The 15,469-nt window shown below is 36.6% G+C and overlaps 1 protein-coding gene across 1 annotated transcript; it reads left to right on the plus strand.

Moving 5' to 3' along the window:
- The first annotated feature begins 2,475 nt into the window (after positions 1–2,475).
- On the plus strand, positions 2,476–12,249 carry LOC122062720 (protein OS-9 homolog). The gene is made up of 8 exons (XM_042626363.1): positions 2,476–2,634; positions 4,226–4,302; positions 5,791–5,994; positions 6,465–6,536; positions 8,001–8,116; positions 8,212–8,278; positions 8,380–8,486; positions 11,860–12,249. The coding sequence occupies exons 1-8, from the start codon at positions 2,550–2,552 to the stop codon at positions 12,023–12,025; spliced, it is 894 nt and encodes a 297-aa protein (XP_042482297.1). The 5' UTR covers positions 2,476–2,549; the 3' UTR covers positions 12,026–12,249.
- The last annotated feature ends 3,220 nt before the right edge of the window (positions 12,250–15,469 follow it).

Genomic DNA, 15,469 nt, shown 5'->3' on the forward strand with positions numbered 1-15,469 from the left:
CAATCTTTTTTTTTTTTTGGTAGAAACGAAATTTATTGATAAGCATGTGTACAACCAATGGCATTAGACGAGCATAGTTCATGAAGCCAAGGAGTGGTAAGTGGCCAATCCATCATACACATGACAAACAGGGCCTTCCTAACAAGGGTATTGGCAACATGGTTCATAACCCTTGGAATGTAATGAAATGAAACAGATACAAATGGATTAGATAAGAGGTGTACATCAGATGGAGCTGCTATTGAGTCAAGTGGAGGTACTCGGCCTTGGTCATTGATGAAGTTGATAGCCTCCAAATTATCACTTTCAACTTGGAGATGAGAGTAACTAGCATGTAAAGCTTGAGAAATGGCCCATCTTATAGCTAGGATCTCTTATTGAAGAACTGATGCAAAGCAATGTGCAATAGAAAGTGCATTCTGTTGATGACTCAAGTGATTCCGATAGATAATCCCCAACCCACCTTTTGATTTTCCAATAGATAACAATTTACCTTTATATAACTCAAAGGTGGGAACATCCATCTCACCATGGAGGGAGCTCCATTTGGAGCGGAGGAAGGACCATAGTTATTAAATTCGGATTCGGGAATTATTCGGATTAATTCGTTTCATTAATTCAATGATTCAGTCAAAATATCGGTAAAAAAAACGGAGATAATAAAATTTGAGTTCGGATTCGGATTCGGGAATTAATTGTTTATAAAAATAAAAAGCGGATAAAAAATTCGGGTGTTATTTTTAATATTTGCAATACTTGTTTCATATTATTTATTAATTATCATATGTACATAACATACAAATGATGTAAAAATTAAAATTTTAAATTTTAAAAATAAAAATATTATATTTAGCTATTTTTTTTTTTCTAAACTCATTTCCTATTACTCAAATAATTGAATCAAAGAAAAAGAGATTGAGTGTGGGGACTGAGCACAAGTGGGTTTAGCTGAAAAAAAAAAAGAAGAAAAGTAACATTAGGATAATAAATGCATAATAATCACATTATTTTCTAAAGGCTTATTGACTTATTCAAGATAATTTTTTTATTTTTTTTTTACGTGGGATAAAATTCGGTTATAATTCGGATAAAATTCAGTTTGGCAGAATTATTCTTGAATTTTAAAAAGTCTATAAAATTTGGGAATTTTTTAGAATTTTTTATTTGATTCAGAGTCGGACCAAATTATTCATGAAATTCAATAAAATTCTGTTCGACGAATAATTCGGAGAATTTAATAACTAGGGGAAGGATGCATCCTTGGGGGAATAGTTGTCAAATGATACTCAGTGTATGCTTTTTTCGCTATAATAATCACCTCTTGTGGATAACAGATCTTGCCATTAAAGACATAATCGTTCCTCGTGCGCCATATATACCAGCAAATGAATGAAGCATAAGAGAGTAAATCAGTTGCTAACCTTTTATCTTGCCTCACCAAAACCTCCCAACTATTTAACCAGCTTGTTAACTTTGGAACCTGATCCTGTGGTGGGATGTATGACAACGAACTTCCGAATCAAACTCCCTTTGCAAAAGGACAGTCAAGTAGCAAATGATCTATTGTCTCACTAGGAATACCACATCTTCTACAAGCTGGGTTTATTGGAACCCGTCGTGAGAAAAGGCCTTCCCCTCAAGCAAGACCTTCATTGTAAGCTCTTTGTATGAAGGATTTTATTTTTGGGAGGGTTTTGACGAACCAAATTCATTTCCATACGGATTTGAGAACTTGTTCCCAATGGTGTGTTCTTGAAGTGGAAGCTCCCAAAGCTGCCTTAGCATCATTTAAATTCAGCAAAAGGTGATAAGCTAATTTTACAGTAAAAGTGCCATCTTTTGAGGCCCCCCAAACCTGAGTATTAGCTCTTGTAAAAAGACTAAAGTTAATCTTTAAGATTGCTTCAATATCAATTGGGTGAAAGAATTGATTTAATAAATCACACCTCCATGTTCTATTGCCCTGATCTATAAGATTAGAGTCCAACGTGAGTGAACAACCTGCAGGTCTAGCATGTTGGATCTTGAATTGAGGTAGGGAAGGTACCCAATTGTCCGTCCATATGTCAACTATACTGTCATCACCAATATGCCATATCAGCCCTGCCTTGAGTGTGTTTCTCCCTTCCATCAAACCTCTCCATCCCACGATGGTTTGCTTCCCAATCTAGCATGGAGAAAGTCACTTGAAGGAAAATAAATTGACTTAATGAATTTAGCCCAAATGACTCAGGTGAGGACCACAGGCGCCAATCTGTCATACACATACATGTTAGGTTGTCCAATCAACCTAACAAAATGTGTATGGGCAAGTTAGAGGCGGGCTTTGCATATATCAGAAGAAAGAAATGGGCTAGTTTCTGTTTAAGCCCATCTGGATTGAGAGCAACAGTGGGTCCGTTTCTTATTAAGCCCATTAAATTGCCAACAGTAGCAAAAACTACTTTCAAGCTTCATACTTCTAAACGATCTATAAATCAATTTCGACCGTTTCTGTTCACCGTCGAAGACAACTCAGACAGAGAGAAGAGAGAGAGAGAGAGAGAGAGATGAGGTCATCGTGGTTTACTATTCTTCTATTGATAAATCTCTTGAACCATGTTTTAGCTGATCAGATCTTCGCCGCTCATGCAGGTATCTAACGAATCGATCAATCTCGTCGTTGTCTTATCTATTTAGAATCGTTATCAGTTTCGTAAAATTTTTGAATTTCTATGATGGAGAGCTTTGTTGCATTTCTTTTGGTACTTTTTATTGTTCGAGCTTGATCTTTATCATGAATATTTGTTCCAGTTTGTCTGTTTAGGAATTATTGCTTTGAAGGTACTAGGGAGATTTAATAAGACTGTCCATATTCGAGTTGGTTCCTAGCTGAATTTTGTAAGTTAATTGTTACTTAGAGGTTATAGATACTTGATTTTGAACTTATTAGCTGAATGCGCTCTAAAGATTGTTGGTTTTATGGGATTATGTGTAGTTGTATTGTGTTTGCCTCAGGTTGCCGAGATATAAGACCTAAACGGTCCCAATTTGTCTTTTGGTAGAAAGAACCTTAATTAGGTTTAGGACGGCAAGTAGGGTTATGCAGGTTATGTGGAAATCATATAATTCCGTAAGTAGTTCAAAGTTAATAGGCTGTAAAGGGTTATACTATGCAGGCAGCTCTTTTTTGTTTTGGTAAAGAATGGTTGTTTCATTGTCCTCTTTTTTGGTCTCTCATGCACTACCTCCTCTTCAACACCCCTCAAAATTTTCCATCCCCAACAGTGAACTAAAATTCCATATTGAAGTTAGCCTAGACACTGTTTGTTTAGAAGTTAATTCAGTGAAATTTTCCAGAAACTGAAGTAAAATCGACAAATTTTGTATTTGGAAATTATTTTTTCACGCCTATGCATGCAATACAAAATTTTCTGTAGGCTGCACGTTGTTTCTTGCCTAGTATGGTTTGGAGACATGGGCCTTACCAATGAAAAGTTTATTTCAGTTCACTTCTAACCAAACGAGGCCTTAACAAAAGGGAACTTAGGCAGTTATGTAGCTGAGGCAATATGAACATGGGCTTGCTTGTAGATTCAAGTTCTAAAGGTTTTCACGTTATGAAAAGAAAAAATTGTAGTTCATCAAAGTTTTAAGTTGGCAATCACATCTCAGCTCACCAAAATGGATACTACCTAGAGCAACAGATCAAACATAAGTGTTCTACAAAAAACACATAGTATGTTAGGAACACTTTCCTGGCACAGGAAAAAAGGTCGAAAAACAATTCTTTGAAAAAGAGGGGAGGGTGGGTGGGAACTTTCTCTTAAGATCTGCACAATTGTATTCTGGAATGCAAATTAAGTGCTTATTAGTGAGTTGTTCACCTAAAACTCAATTTTCACACGTTGGAGCAAGAGCCTGTTATGAAGATCTAGATATTGGGTATCTTAAGGAGATATAGAGAAGCCATGCAGAATAGATAGATGACTAGGAATTTGAAGCAGGATCCATTAGAAAACTATTAAAATGGAGGCAGAATCAACATTACTTTCACCACAATGTCTAATTTGTCTCCATCTTTATTGATCACACAAATTACTTTCATAGAATTCAGCTTTTCTTGTTATTAGTATTGTTGATGATTTGTACTTATAGCTTCATCCATGAAAAATATTTAGTGGTTGCTAATTAGCATTTCTATGAGTTCCCCTGTTTGTTTTGCATGCTAACTCTTGTGCTGCAGGTGGGACATTTGGTCGCAGCTCTCATGATCCCAAATACAAGATTGAATTCCGTTCAGATGAGTTTCCTTTCCACCCTGTAAGTGAACTTCAGTACTCTTCACATGTTATTTGGTGTTCTAATATGAGTTTTCATACTCATATATTCATCTCTACTCAGTGAATGGTAATTCTCAGTTTGTTGTTGTGTTGGATGAAGTTTTCCCATGTACTTAGAAGCAATTTCTTTTGTTTTGATGATGGAACTGTTGATTTATTATAGTCTTTTTGTGCGCAATAGTCTGAATTTGAAGTGAAATTGGGGTGTATCCTTGTCTGCAATGTTTATGTGCAAGTTCTTGAAGAGAAATTTTTGACAATACTTTACCAAAAGAAAACTCATCAGGACGAGTCAAGGGAATGACTCCCTGCCCTCTGCTTCCATATGAAGAACACGGCAAGGATATAGGCTCTATTTAAATTCGATTCTGATCAACTCTCTTATTCTTTCATTTTCTCGTAATAAATAACCTTTCTTTAGAGAGGGGGGGGGGACCTCGAGTTAAATTGATAAGGATGGGTGCTTGCCACTGGAACCATGCATGGTAACCACTGTGGGGCCTAAATTATTTGTCTCGGGTAGATTCTATCAGAAATCTACGTGACACTGGTTTGGAAAAATCATGTGTTAATATTGCCAAATGGTGGGCACCAAAAAAATCCATAAATTTTCTTGGACCGATGTCTAAAGCAAGCACCTTATGCCTATGACTTTACATTTATCTTATCGAAGGAATTCTTTACCATCTTTACTTCTAGATATTTGGATAATTGAATTTTTGGAATGTGACTTGATGCTGGAACTTGGATAAAATGGGTTAAAAAAGTATACATATAAGCATGAAAATTTATGCAAGTCAAGATTCTCTATAAACTATTGGAATAATACTTAATGATGTCCACAAATTGCTGAAGAAAGTCTATATTTAGAACCTCCCACTTTCTAGTATTCAAAAAGCCTATAATTGGGAATTGCAAGGACGATGCCAAATCTGTCCTCCTTCTGCAAGGACTGGGTATGCTGGAGTGCAACGTATCATAGTGTACCTGAGGCCTTTACAGGCTTAGATATAACCATTCAAGAAAAGCTGATCGTAGACCACCACACTTTGTATATTTTCTAGCAGTCTTTCTTTTTTATTTTGTTTTATGTATTTATTTATTTGACATTCATTTTTTCAAGCTCTTATTTATGACTTCACTTGCCATACTGAGTTTTAGACAAATATTAAACTATTAAACCCTTAGTTGTCACGGTGTCTAGGGAACCCAAGGCGTTGGAGGGGACCTGGAAGCAACGCGACCAAGGTGCCTAGACGCCTTGTGCATTGCCTGGATGACACTTTGAAAATTATGATTAAACCTTTAATCTCAGTAGCAATAACCTCCATATACTGCTACTGTGCTAATGCATTGAACTTATTAGTAGTTCTACTAGTTGGCTGAGGTTTTTTTGTGGGTGATTAAGCCCTTGAGAGGCAACACTATCAATAATTGACAAATTATTAGGGTAACTTTATTTTTTCAGGATGAAGATCAGGAATCAACGGTGATGTCCAATAAAGAGGGACAGAAATATTTATGTTTCTTGCCTAAGGTTGAGAAAACAAAAACTGGGAAGCCAATTACTCAACAAAACACCAGCAATGTGATTGTGGAAACTGGGCGACGGGTTAAATTGAAGACTCCAGATGAGCTACTTGAAGTGCTAAAGGATGGATGCGTTGTTAGAGTGAGGATCTATCATCTATCACGTACATCTGTCTTAGCTTTGTGTATTGTTTTCAAATAGCCTTCTATTATGTTCTGTAGTATAATAGTATTTCCACATCAATAAAGGCTTCAATTCATATGAGAAGTCAAATATGCTATGAGAATTGGAGAAATGTAGTTCCGTTGTATTTTTTTATTTTTTTAATGAAAGAAGCAAGGAAATTGTGTTAAACATGAACAAAAAGGCAACATGTACACCCATGATGTTGTAGATTCTTATTGGTCCACACTTATACCTTCCAAAAACCACACAACAAAAACACTTTACCAATATTCCCTCTTTACAATATCACAAACCCAAATAAAAAATGAAATCCACCCTAACTATTTACAAAAACAACCCACCTTTCTCATATTACCCATTTACAAAAACACTGTTCTCTTTTCACTATAAATTTTTTTTAATGCTTTGTCTTTCTTCTTTTGCAGCAAGAGGGTTGGTGGTCTTATGAATTGTGTTATCAAAGCAAGTTGCGGCAATTTCATTTGGATGGTGGGAAGGTAGGTTCTAAATGCCTTCCTAAGTGTTCACTCAATGTGTTGTCACGAGGCTACTTTTCTGCCACATATTTTGACAAGTTTTTCTCTCTAATGTTGTGAGCTACTCGATAATTTCTGGGGCATATGTCCTGGTTTATTCATAACAAGGACTCTAGTAATTTGAATGCATGTAAATTGCATGGCCTATATTTTGTGAATGCACACAATTATAGTTGTGTGCCTGTTGTATATCAGACTCTTGATACTTTGTCAGCATCATATGTCCATTTAACATATGTTAACAGACGTGCATGTATGCATAAACAGTTAACTTTATACATAATATACTTTGGCTACATGCTCATCGTTGTTTACATACTAAAAATGTGGGCAAACTATAGGTATATACATCAGAAAGAAATTATTGGCAACTGGCACTTCATTAAAGATAACTTGAATAAAAGTAGGAAAGCTACATAATGATAAAAGCTATCGGGAACAAAGGATTAGAACTTGAGTTATTTTTTGCTCCTCATTCCATGACAAAATCATAAGAGCCTCTTTTCTCTGCACTGGAATCTGATGCCTGATTTTGCAACGAACCTTTAAGTGGATTTATTAAATTATATTCCACTCCATAAGCCTTCATTTGATATTCCTTTGCTGTCAACGGCATTGGAAGAATGTAAAATATAACCTGACATGAAATCTCTCCTGATCTGTTTTGTGATCTTGAATATGTCCAGTAAGCTCTCTGTCTCTCTCTTTATGTCTCTTAGACTCTTACTAAACCTTTTTCCAATGTGTAGTTGATCTATTTGAACCAATTTTTGACAACTAATGAAATGAAAGAAAAACTAAAAGCTTGATTGAAGTTCAGGCTAACACCTTGTTATGAATTTCTTCTTTTTTTTTTTTTTTAATGAATGGCATGGCTTGGCTTGCAGCTATGAAATATGAATCGTAGTTCTAGGTCATAGAACAGTTAAGCTTCAGAACATGCAGAAAATGCACGGATTCAAGACTCTGTGGCAAGTAAACTGTGGACACTAACCAACACAGAGATGAACCATATCATCTGTTAGTGGGACATGTATGGATGGTGGGTTAGGGGGCTAAGGCCACCACCATATAAAGGGTCTGCAATGGAGGACCTGAAAGTGATCAATGAGTTAAATGATTGTATTCATTCAAATCTTTTTTCTTTTTTTGTTTCTAAATTAAGTTACAGACACTGTTCGACCTTTTACTTTATTTATTTATAAAAACTGTTTTGGGTGGTAAGCTGTGATTGAATGCATGCAACTCCAATTAATGTTTATGTTAGAGGGCTTAGAGCCTCACCATATAAAGGTCCAAATAATGTTTAGGTTTTCCTGGAGGATTGACCTCCTTTGAATTGGCAGCTCATCGGAATTACACCATGTATGTTCCTTAGCATGGATATAATATACGAAAGTTTCAAAATCTTCTTCCTGTTTACAGGTTGTTCAGGAATTTATTTTAGGCATATATGATGCTGAAGCCACTGCTGCTTTCAACCATAACCTCTCTGATGTGTCTACATTGAAAGATCCTCGCTCAAAAGATGCATCTCAGAGGTAATATCTCTCATTGAGAGTCATAGGGGAGAGCTGTCTTTAGTTTGAGCAGATATTGTGGTTATCCACATCACTTTTGTTGCGTACTCGTGTAGGTATCATGCACATCAATATACAAATGGAACTATCTGTGATCTCACAAATCAACCTCGAGAAACTGAGGTATGAGAAATTAATTATCGGTTTTAATTTTTTTAAATCATTTCACAAAATATCTTTTGAAATTAAATATTGTTTTACTGTTTCCCACATTTATTGTGTAGGTTAGGTTTGTCTGCTCTGATTCTCCAGTTATGATTAGTTCAATCACAGAACTATCAACTTGCAAGTATGCACTAACAGTTCAATGCCCAATGCTTTGCAAGCACCCGTAAGTGTTTGATTTCTTTTTCCGTTTGAAGATGAAACTAAAATGGTGACCTTGGACTGAAGAAGAAAATTTTGGTCGAATTTTTCTTCATGTATTTATTTTCTTGTTTTTGACTAACTAACATGTTTGCCATGTGAGTACCAGATTGGGTAGAAAAGCTTACTATATTCTGTTATTTATTTATTTTTAATTTATCATTTCATGATTTCAAACTAAATCCAAACTTTGAGCTGTAGATTGGTGGGGCAATTGCAACCTTTTGCTGGTGGCATCACAATGTTGAGGGATTGCATTTCATAAATCTCGTAGAGGAAATTACACTCCCCTCCCCTGACCTTTGGCTTAATATCATGTTCTCCCCACGTACTTTCATATTTAGCATTAACCTCCCCTGTAGTTTGAAGATTCTAACTAACGTACCCTTTCTGTTAGATTTACCAGTTAAGTGATGACATCATCACTTAAGTTGCTATTTCTATGACCAAATTACCCTTCTTCACCTTTGAAGGGTAAATCGACCTAACCTAAACCCACTTAAGGGAGAGCGAATTTAGGGATTTGGTTTTCTGCAACCTTCATAACCTTCATTTCTTCGGTTGCTGCTCTCTTCGACGGTCGGTGGTCGTCGCTGGTGGTTGTCGCTGGTCGCCCCTTGGTAGCCATTGTCATCGTCATCGTCATCGCATTCGCTGCTCTCTGCAACCATCATCGAGCCGTCGCTGGTCGATCCTTGGTCGTCGTCGTGATCTGTACGGAGATAACGTCCCTCGTTGCTAATCCCTCGACCATCGCCACTAATCTCTCGACCCTTGGCGCTAGTCGCTCTGCTCTGTGAGTTCTTTACTTGTTTCAGTGACTATCACTTTCAGAAAATGAGTTTTCCCAATTTCTCATTACATTGAGATAACAATGAAAGCTTGGGGTTTTCTTACATTAATAGAGAAATGGAGATTAAAGATTAGATTTTCACCTTATTGCACAATGGGAAGTGATGCTATCACTTTACTGGTTACGTAGGTTTCTTTTTTCCTTTCTTATCTTTAGGCTTGATTACTACCTCGCTCTGCACCATATAATGGCTGCCTTGGTTTGGCACAAAAAATTATGGGTTGTAGGTTGGTCTTGCCCAACTAAGCTCAACTTTTAGATGTAAAAAGAGGCCTCTAGTCTGATCTAACCTGCCTTGGCAGGCCAATAGAAAATTCGAATACGGTTTGTAGTCCCATTTTGAATTTGCCAGTCTGATATATGTTTCATTTCAGTTTACAGGTGGTTTGTACTGATGGTTCAGATTCGATTACACCTTTGTACCATTTAATTTGATTCTTTCTTCGCTTAGTTTAGGAACAGGAAACAGATTAGTTTAGAATAACTGAAGCTTACTATCTCAATATATATTGAGTTTATTTGATCTGGGTTTACTGTTCAGAGAGAAAGAAGGAAGAGATAATACATACCAGGAGCTTCAATCGTGACCTTGACGAAGCTGGGGCGAGACCTCGGGCGACAATGCCTGGGCGAGAGGAAGCTTAGTGACTTCTCTTCCAAGTGTTTGGAGGTTTTGATATGTGAGTGAGAGAGAGAGAGAGAATAGAATATGTAGAATAGAATATGTATACAACACTAGAAGGGTAAACTGGTCTTTTTACAGGCTACTTTAACAGCGTCAGTCACTTTTGGGTCGTTAGTTAGAATCTTCAAACTACAGGGGAGGTTAGTGCTATACATGAAAGTACGTGGGGGGAACATGATATTAAGCCAAAGGTCAGGGGAGGGGAGTGAAATTTCCTCAATCTCTTAATTAAAGGAACTCTATACTTTCTGTCCATTGTTCTGACTTCTGATCCACATTATTCCTTTTTTCTTTTGGGTTTGTGATAGCAGATAATTTATTAGGCTTACACCAAAGAAGTGTATAGATCTATCCCAAAATAGGAGCAATAAGCTATTTCAAATATAAATTACCCCAGAAGGATACACAATGCCCAGAGCACATGACAAAAAAAATTTCCACACCACTTAGCTAAAAAGTCTGAAAAAGCATTACAAGACCTGGGTCTACCAAAGAATGAGATTTACCTTCAGGATAACAAGGGGCTCACTTTTTTAATTAGATGTGAATATCTCCTCTGATCATGACATTTATCAGATGACTAAACCTATGTCTCCCTCCGCAATCCTTTGCTTCCAGTCTTATGAGCAATAAATAAACACACATTATACTTGAGCTTTGATCTTCACTGTATTTCATTCTTGTGAGAGGTCCACATTATTCTGCTGGAGCATTATTCAATATGCTAGATTTTGAGCTCACCCAAACCCCCGAAACTGGCTGAATATATCTTGATCATATTTATTTTTCGCTTCCGAATACATGTCATTTAACTTTCTCCTTCATTGTCAATTGAATGTGAATAAATTATTTGTTCTCTGAGCTGATGTGCACATTCAGCTATGCCCAACTTAATAGTTGCCCTATCATTTTAGATATGGCTTAGACTGGCTGCTGCACAGAGTGGGGCTGGCATTATAAAAATGTGCTTCTTCAAGAATGATGTTCTGCTTTGGCCTTATCATGGCAGGCTGCAGCTTTTTAACCTAAAATTAAAACCACATGGTCATATATTTTATTTTCCCCGCTAAAAGGTAGGCAATGGTAATTTATAGAATGAAACATAGTGCATGGATAGTCGACAAGGTCTACCTCAGATGAAAAAATACAAGAGCAAAACTAAAAAGAATTAGCCACTTTTGGCATTGCCATCAGCAGTTAATCTTACTATAGTCTTAACAGAATCTATATTGAGCTCTGGACATAGCGACCCATTCTAAGTCAGCTGCAATTGATGAAGGAGGTGATGCTCAATAAAGTTTGCTCCTGGAGTAATGCCCCGATTTACAAGATAGTCCGCTATAACATTGACATCATGATAGCAATGGGAAATCTTCCAGGAATTAGACTAGAGATAGAATCTAAGGTACCACCCCTACTGAATAAATTTCCAAGGAAAAGGTTGTAATTTGACTACCGAAATCAAGGCTGAAGAATCAGTTTCAAACCATAATCTGTCAAATCTTCTTCGTTTTGCAATTTCCAGTGCTTTCAAGAAAGCTGCTATAACGTGGTCATGTATGTTTGCCCCAAAAAAAAAAAAAACATTGTATCCTGGTCCTGTGTAAAGAGTTTATCTAACTGTTTGCCTGTAGGAATGACAGAAGTGTTAATACTATATTTTATGTTAATTTTGAGGACAATGAGAAGCTCATCCACTGAAATGCCTGCTTTATCCCTGCATCCCAAAATCGCTCCAAATGTTTTTAATCCATTATTAACATGATATATATGATTCTGATGTCTGTATTTATCTTACAGCATGTTTCAAGAAGAGAGGCCGGTGTGGCACACCATCAATTGTAACAAGCTTCCCAAGGACTACAAGGACACAGATATGAATGACAGCTTCAGAGATAAAGAGATATTCATGATGTCAGATATTGAAGTTCCTTCTCATTATGATTCAGAGCACTATGCAACTTGAACATTTATACGCTGAGAACACACATTACTGGGAAGGGGATTTTTTCGTTATTGTGGTAGCCAGAGTAGTGTTAAGACTGGTATGGCCTCACCTCAATTTTAACTATTTTCCCTAAATTATCAATCTTAAATCAGTATTTGTATAGTTTCATCTTCACATCTTGTTTCTAGGTGGTTTGTTTTTTTTTTTCATACATAACCAAACATAGTTCCAACTTTGAAGTACTTCCAACGACTTGCCAAAAACGATTGCCATTTTCATTGTGCAGGTATATCCATGCTAGTGTCAACCATGGAAATACTAAGAATCTGTTTTTTTTTTTCCACCAAAAGTAGGTTAGAGAGAGAGAGAGAGAGAGAGAGAGAGAGAGAGAGCAGTAATATTGTGATTTCAAGATCATTGACTCTAGGTACAACCAACTCATCTACTACAGTATCCAGCTTTTTTTTTAAATGAATAGCGAACTATACTAACCGACTTTTGTTTTCCTATACTGTACGCTTGCATGCTATAAATTCATGTTTAACCAGTTGAGCTGTTCCAATCAACAACTAATGCAACCAGGAAATTGTCCAACATTTGGAATGGTTTTTTAAAAAGAATTTTAGAAAGGTCATGCTTCTGAAGCTTATGCACCATACCTGGAGCCTCATGCATTATTATCGCTGAGACAACAAACAATTTCACATGAGTCTTTAGAAAGAACGGATGAAATATAAGCTTGTTTTGTGGTGGACTTTGAAATTCTTTGTAATATGGTGAAACATTTGACAGGTTATTTCACATGGTAAAGTTTTTACTAAAAAGAGTTCGTTGGGAAGTATTTGTTTCTAATTTCCCTCTTGGCTTTTGGATGCTTTGTAATCGGATTTGCTTTAGTAGGTCTCTTTTTCTAACCCCACCACACCCCCACCCTAGCCAAAAAAAAAAAGTTAAATTCCATATCAAATATTTCAGCATTTTAATAGTTTTGATGATTTTTTTTGGTAAAAATATAAAGGAAAAAGAAGCCTAGGAGGTAGTGTGGTCTTTACACCCAGACGTAGGGAGACATAGGGAGAGCTGAAATGATCGTCCCGCCCACATGAAAATGAAAATCCTACCAATGTTAATGCTTCTACATGTGCTCCCATTAGTCCTTACGCTGGTGTAGGGTCCACGTGTTGCCTTTTACGGAAAACTTTCGCTAAATTTAAAAAGGAAATGGTTTTTTTTAATCTAGGAGTGCAGTCTATGCCAGCATTAAAATGACATCTCTAAAATGACATCTCCACCCTCTTTTGGAGGAGGGAGAGAGACTCAGGGAATGTGGCTTACGCCAGTGCTTTTGAGAAAATGTCTTCCATTTTAATAATAGAGAGAAGGTTTTCTGGTGGTCCACATAACCAAGCCATGGTTGGGCGGGTGTGTACTGCTGCTACTTGACCCTAAGGTCTCCTATATTTCATGTCAAACTTTTTAGCCCAAGTGGCCATGTGGCATAACAAATTAGTGAAAGACATAGGAATTTGACATTAGTGCTAGTAAGGGTGTTAATCGGTTCGGTTTTGGTGTATACGGTGAGGTTTGATTCGGTTTACATTTATTTGGTTCAAATCAAATCGCATCATTTACTAAACGGTTGTACTTTTTGAAACCGCAGTCGTTTAGTAAACAATTTGGTTCTACGATTTTTAAACGATGTTGGTTTCACGGTATTAAATGGTTTTGATTGCAGTTTATTCCATACAAGTTTTAAACGGTTAGTAATCGGTTTGTTAGTTTATTCGCATGTTTACTAAAATTTGCTATTGTTGATAAACACTTCAGTCTTGTATCAAATTAAATGAGGCATTGAACAAACAAGGATTTAATTGCATAACTACATAATATGAGTAAATTATTGAATAGACCGTAACCTTTATGGTCCTTAATTCTTCCCTAAATTAAACCATTATGTTTTGTTAAAACAATCAAATATTTAATTGTTATACGGGTTAATCGGATTGGTTTTGATGATTTAAACGGTTTGATTTTCACGGTGTCAAATCGGTTTGAAATTAATGGGATAAACGGTTAAAACCGAACCGACCCGACTCGTTTAAGTAATGGGTCTTAAACTTGAAACCATAAATGAACCATTTACTAAATGGTTTTGCGATTTTGGTGTAAATAGCTCGATTTGATTTCGGTAAACGGTTTTGGTTTCAAATTCATATCCTTAAGTGCTAGGGACTACTGGGGATGCATGATTGAACTTGTGTCTAAAATATAACATGTGGTCTATGTAGACATTCTCCTATTTATCTGGTCACATTTACCATTGATCCATGTTCACATGATGGAATTACTTGCCTCAACTAGGGACCCTCTTATCTAGTCAATCGATAAGGGAAAACTTTTTCCATATATATCAAGCATAAAGAGTGGGTGAAAGGACTGCCCCGCCTCTCTGAAATATAAAAATCCCACCCCTTATTGATACACCTATGCGCCCCCTCATTGGTCCTCACGTTAGTGCAAGGACCATGTAGCATTGTTCCCTATAATCAGTTCTTCAACATATAACCCACCCTTGGCAGATTCTCCTTTCTGGCTTGAACCCTAATTGATGGAGATTGTGTGGATAGGCGATAAATCTCACCTATGTGCAAGTAAACACCCCTTTATTCCCACTCCCATCGAAACTCTCGCAAACAAATAGGGCCTAAGTGCCCAACAATCAGAATTACCAGTTCACTTTTTCTCATTCAGCAAATGGTTGAGATTTGGATTCCAGAATGACAAAAGTTTTGTTTAGGTCTGCTTGCTCGGAGTGATCTTTTAACTGGGTGACTTAACTTGAAGGTATGATTTAGCAATCCAATATTGGTGGAGCGGTCAGGATTGGTAGTGTTAATTTTCATACTCGAAATTACAATAAAACAAATGAATTAATTTGGTTCACTATTTAATTTCACTGGATTTGTATTACATCTTTACCTTCTAAAAAAAAAAAAAAAGACCTCATTTGTTAGGGTAATTCCACCCAACTTTTGAAGACAAAGTTTCCCTTGATCACACAATGAGGTGGGAACTAGGTGAACGATGAGGTGCAGTTAACATCTAATAATTGGGAAGGCCAAGCATACATCCCAAGCAGTTGATGCTTATTATAGAGGATTTTTTTGCCAGGTTCATTACCTGATCCTGGAGTTTACAAATCCTTGTGTAATTTGAACCTATCGAAAATACCCCGATACCAACCCTGCGCTCTGGGTTCCTGAATGAATTTCTGTTCATTATGGGAACTAGGAATCACATACTTGATTAAAGCAGAAAAAAACCCTTTTTTTTCTTCAGAATGAAAAATTTCCAAATTAAAAAACAAACGGCAGAAAAACTCATTTTACAGTAAAATTTGTTTTACCGACTCTTTTACGTTCAAACAAACAGAGCCGGTGGAAGACCTTACTTGCTTCGCAA

This window comes from Macadamia integrifolia, unplaced genomic scaffold (genome assembly GCF_013358625.1).
Source record: "Macadamia integrifolia cultivar HAES 741 unplaced genomic scaffold, SCU_Mint_v3 scaffold1095, whole genome shotgun sequence".
Lineage (NCBI taxonomy): Eukaryota > Viridiplantae > Streptophyta > Magnoliopsida > Proteales > Proteaceae > Macadamia > Macadamia integrifolia.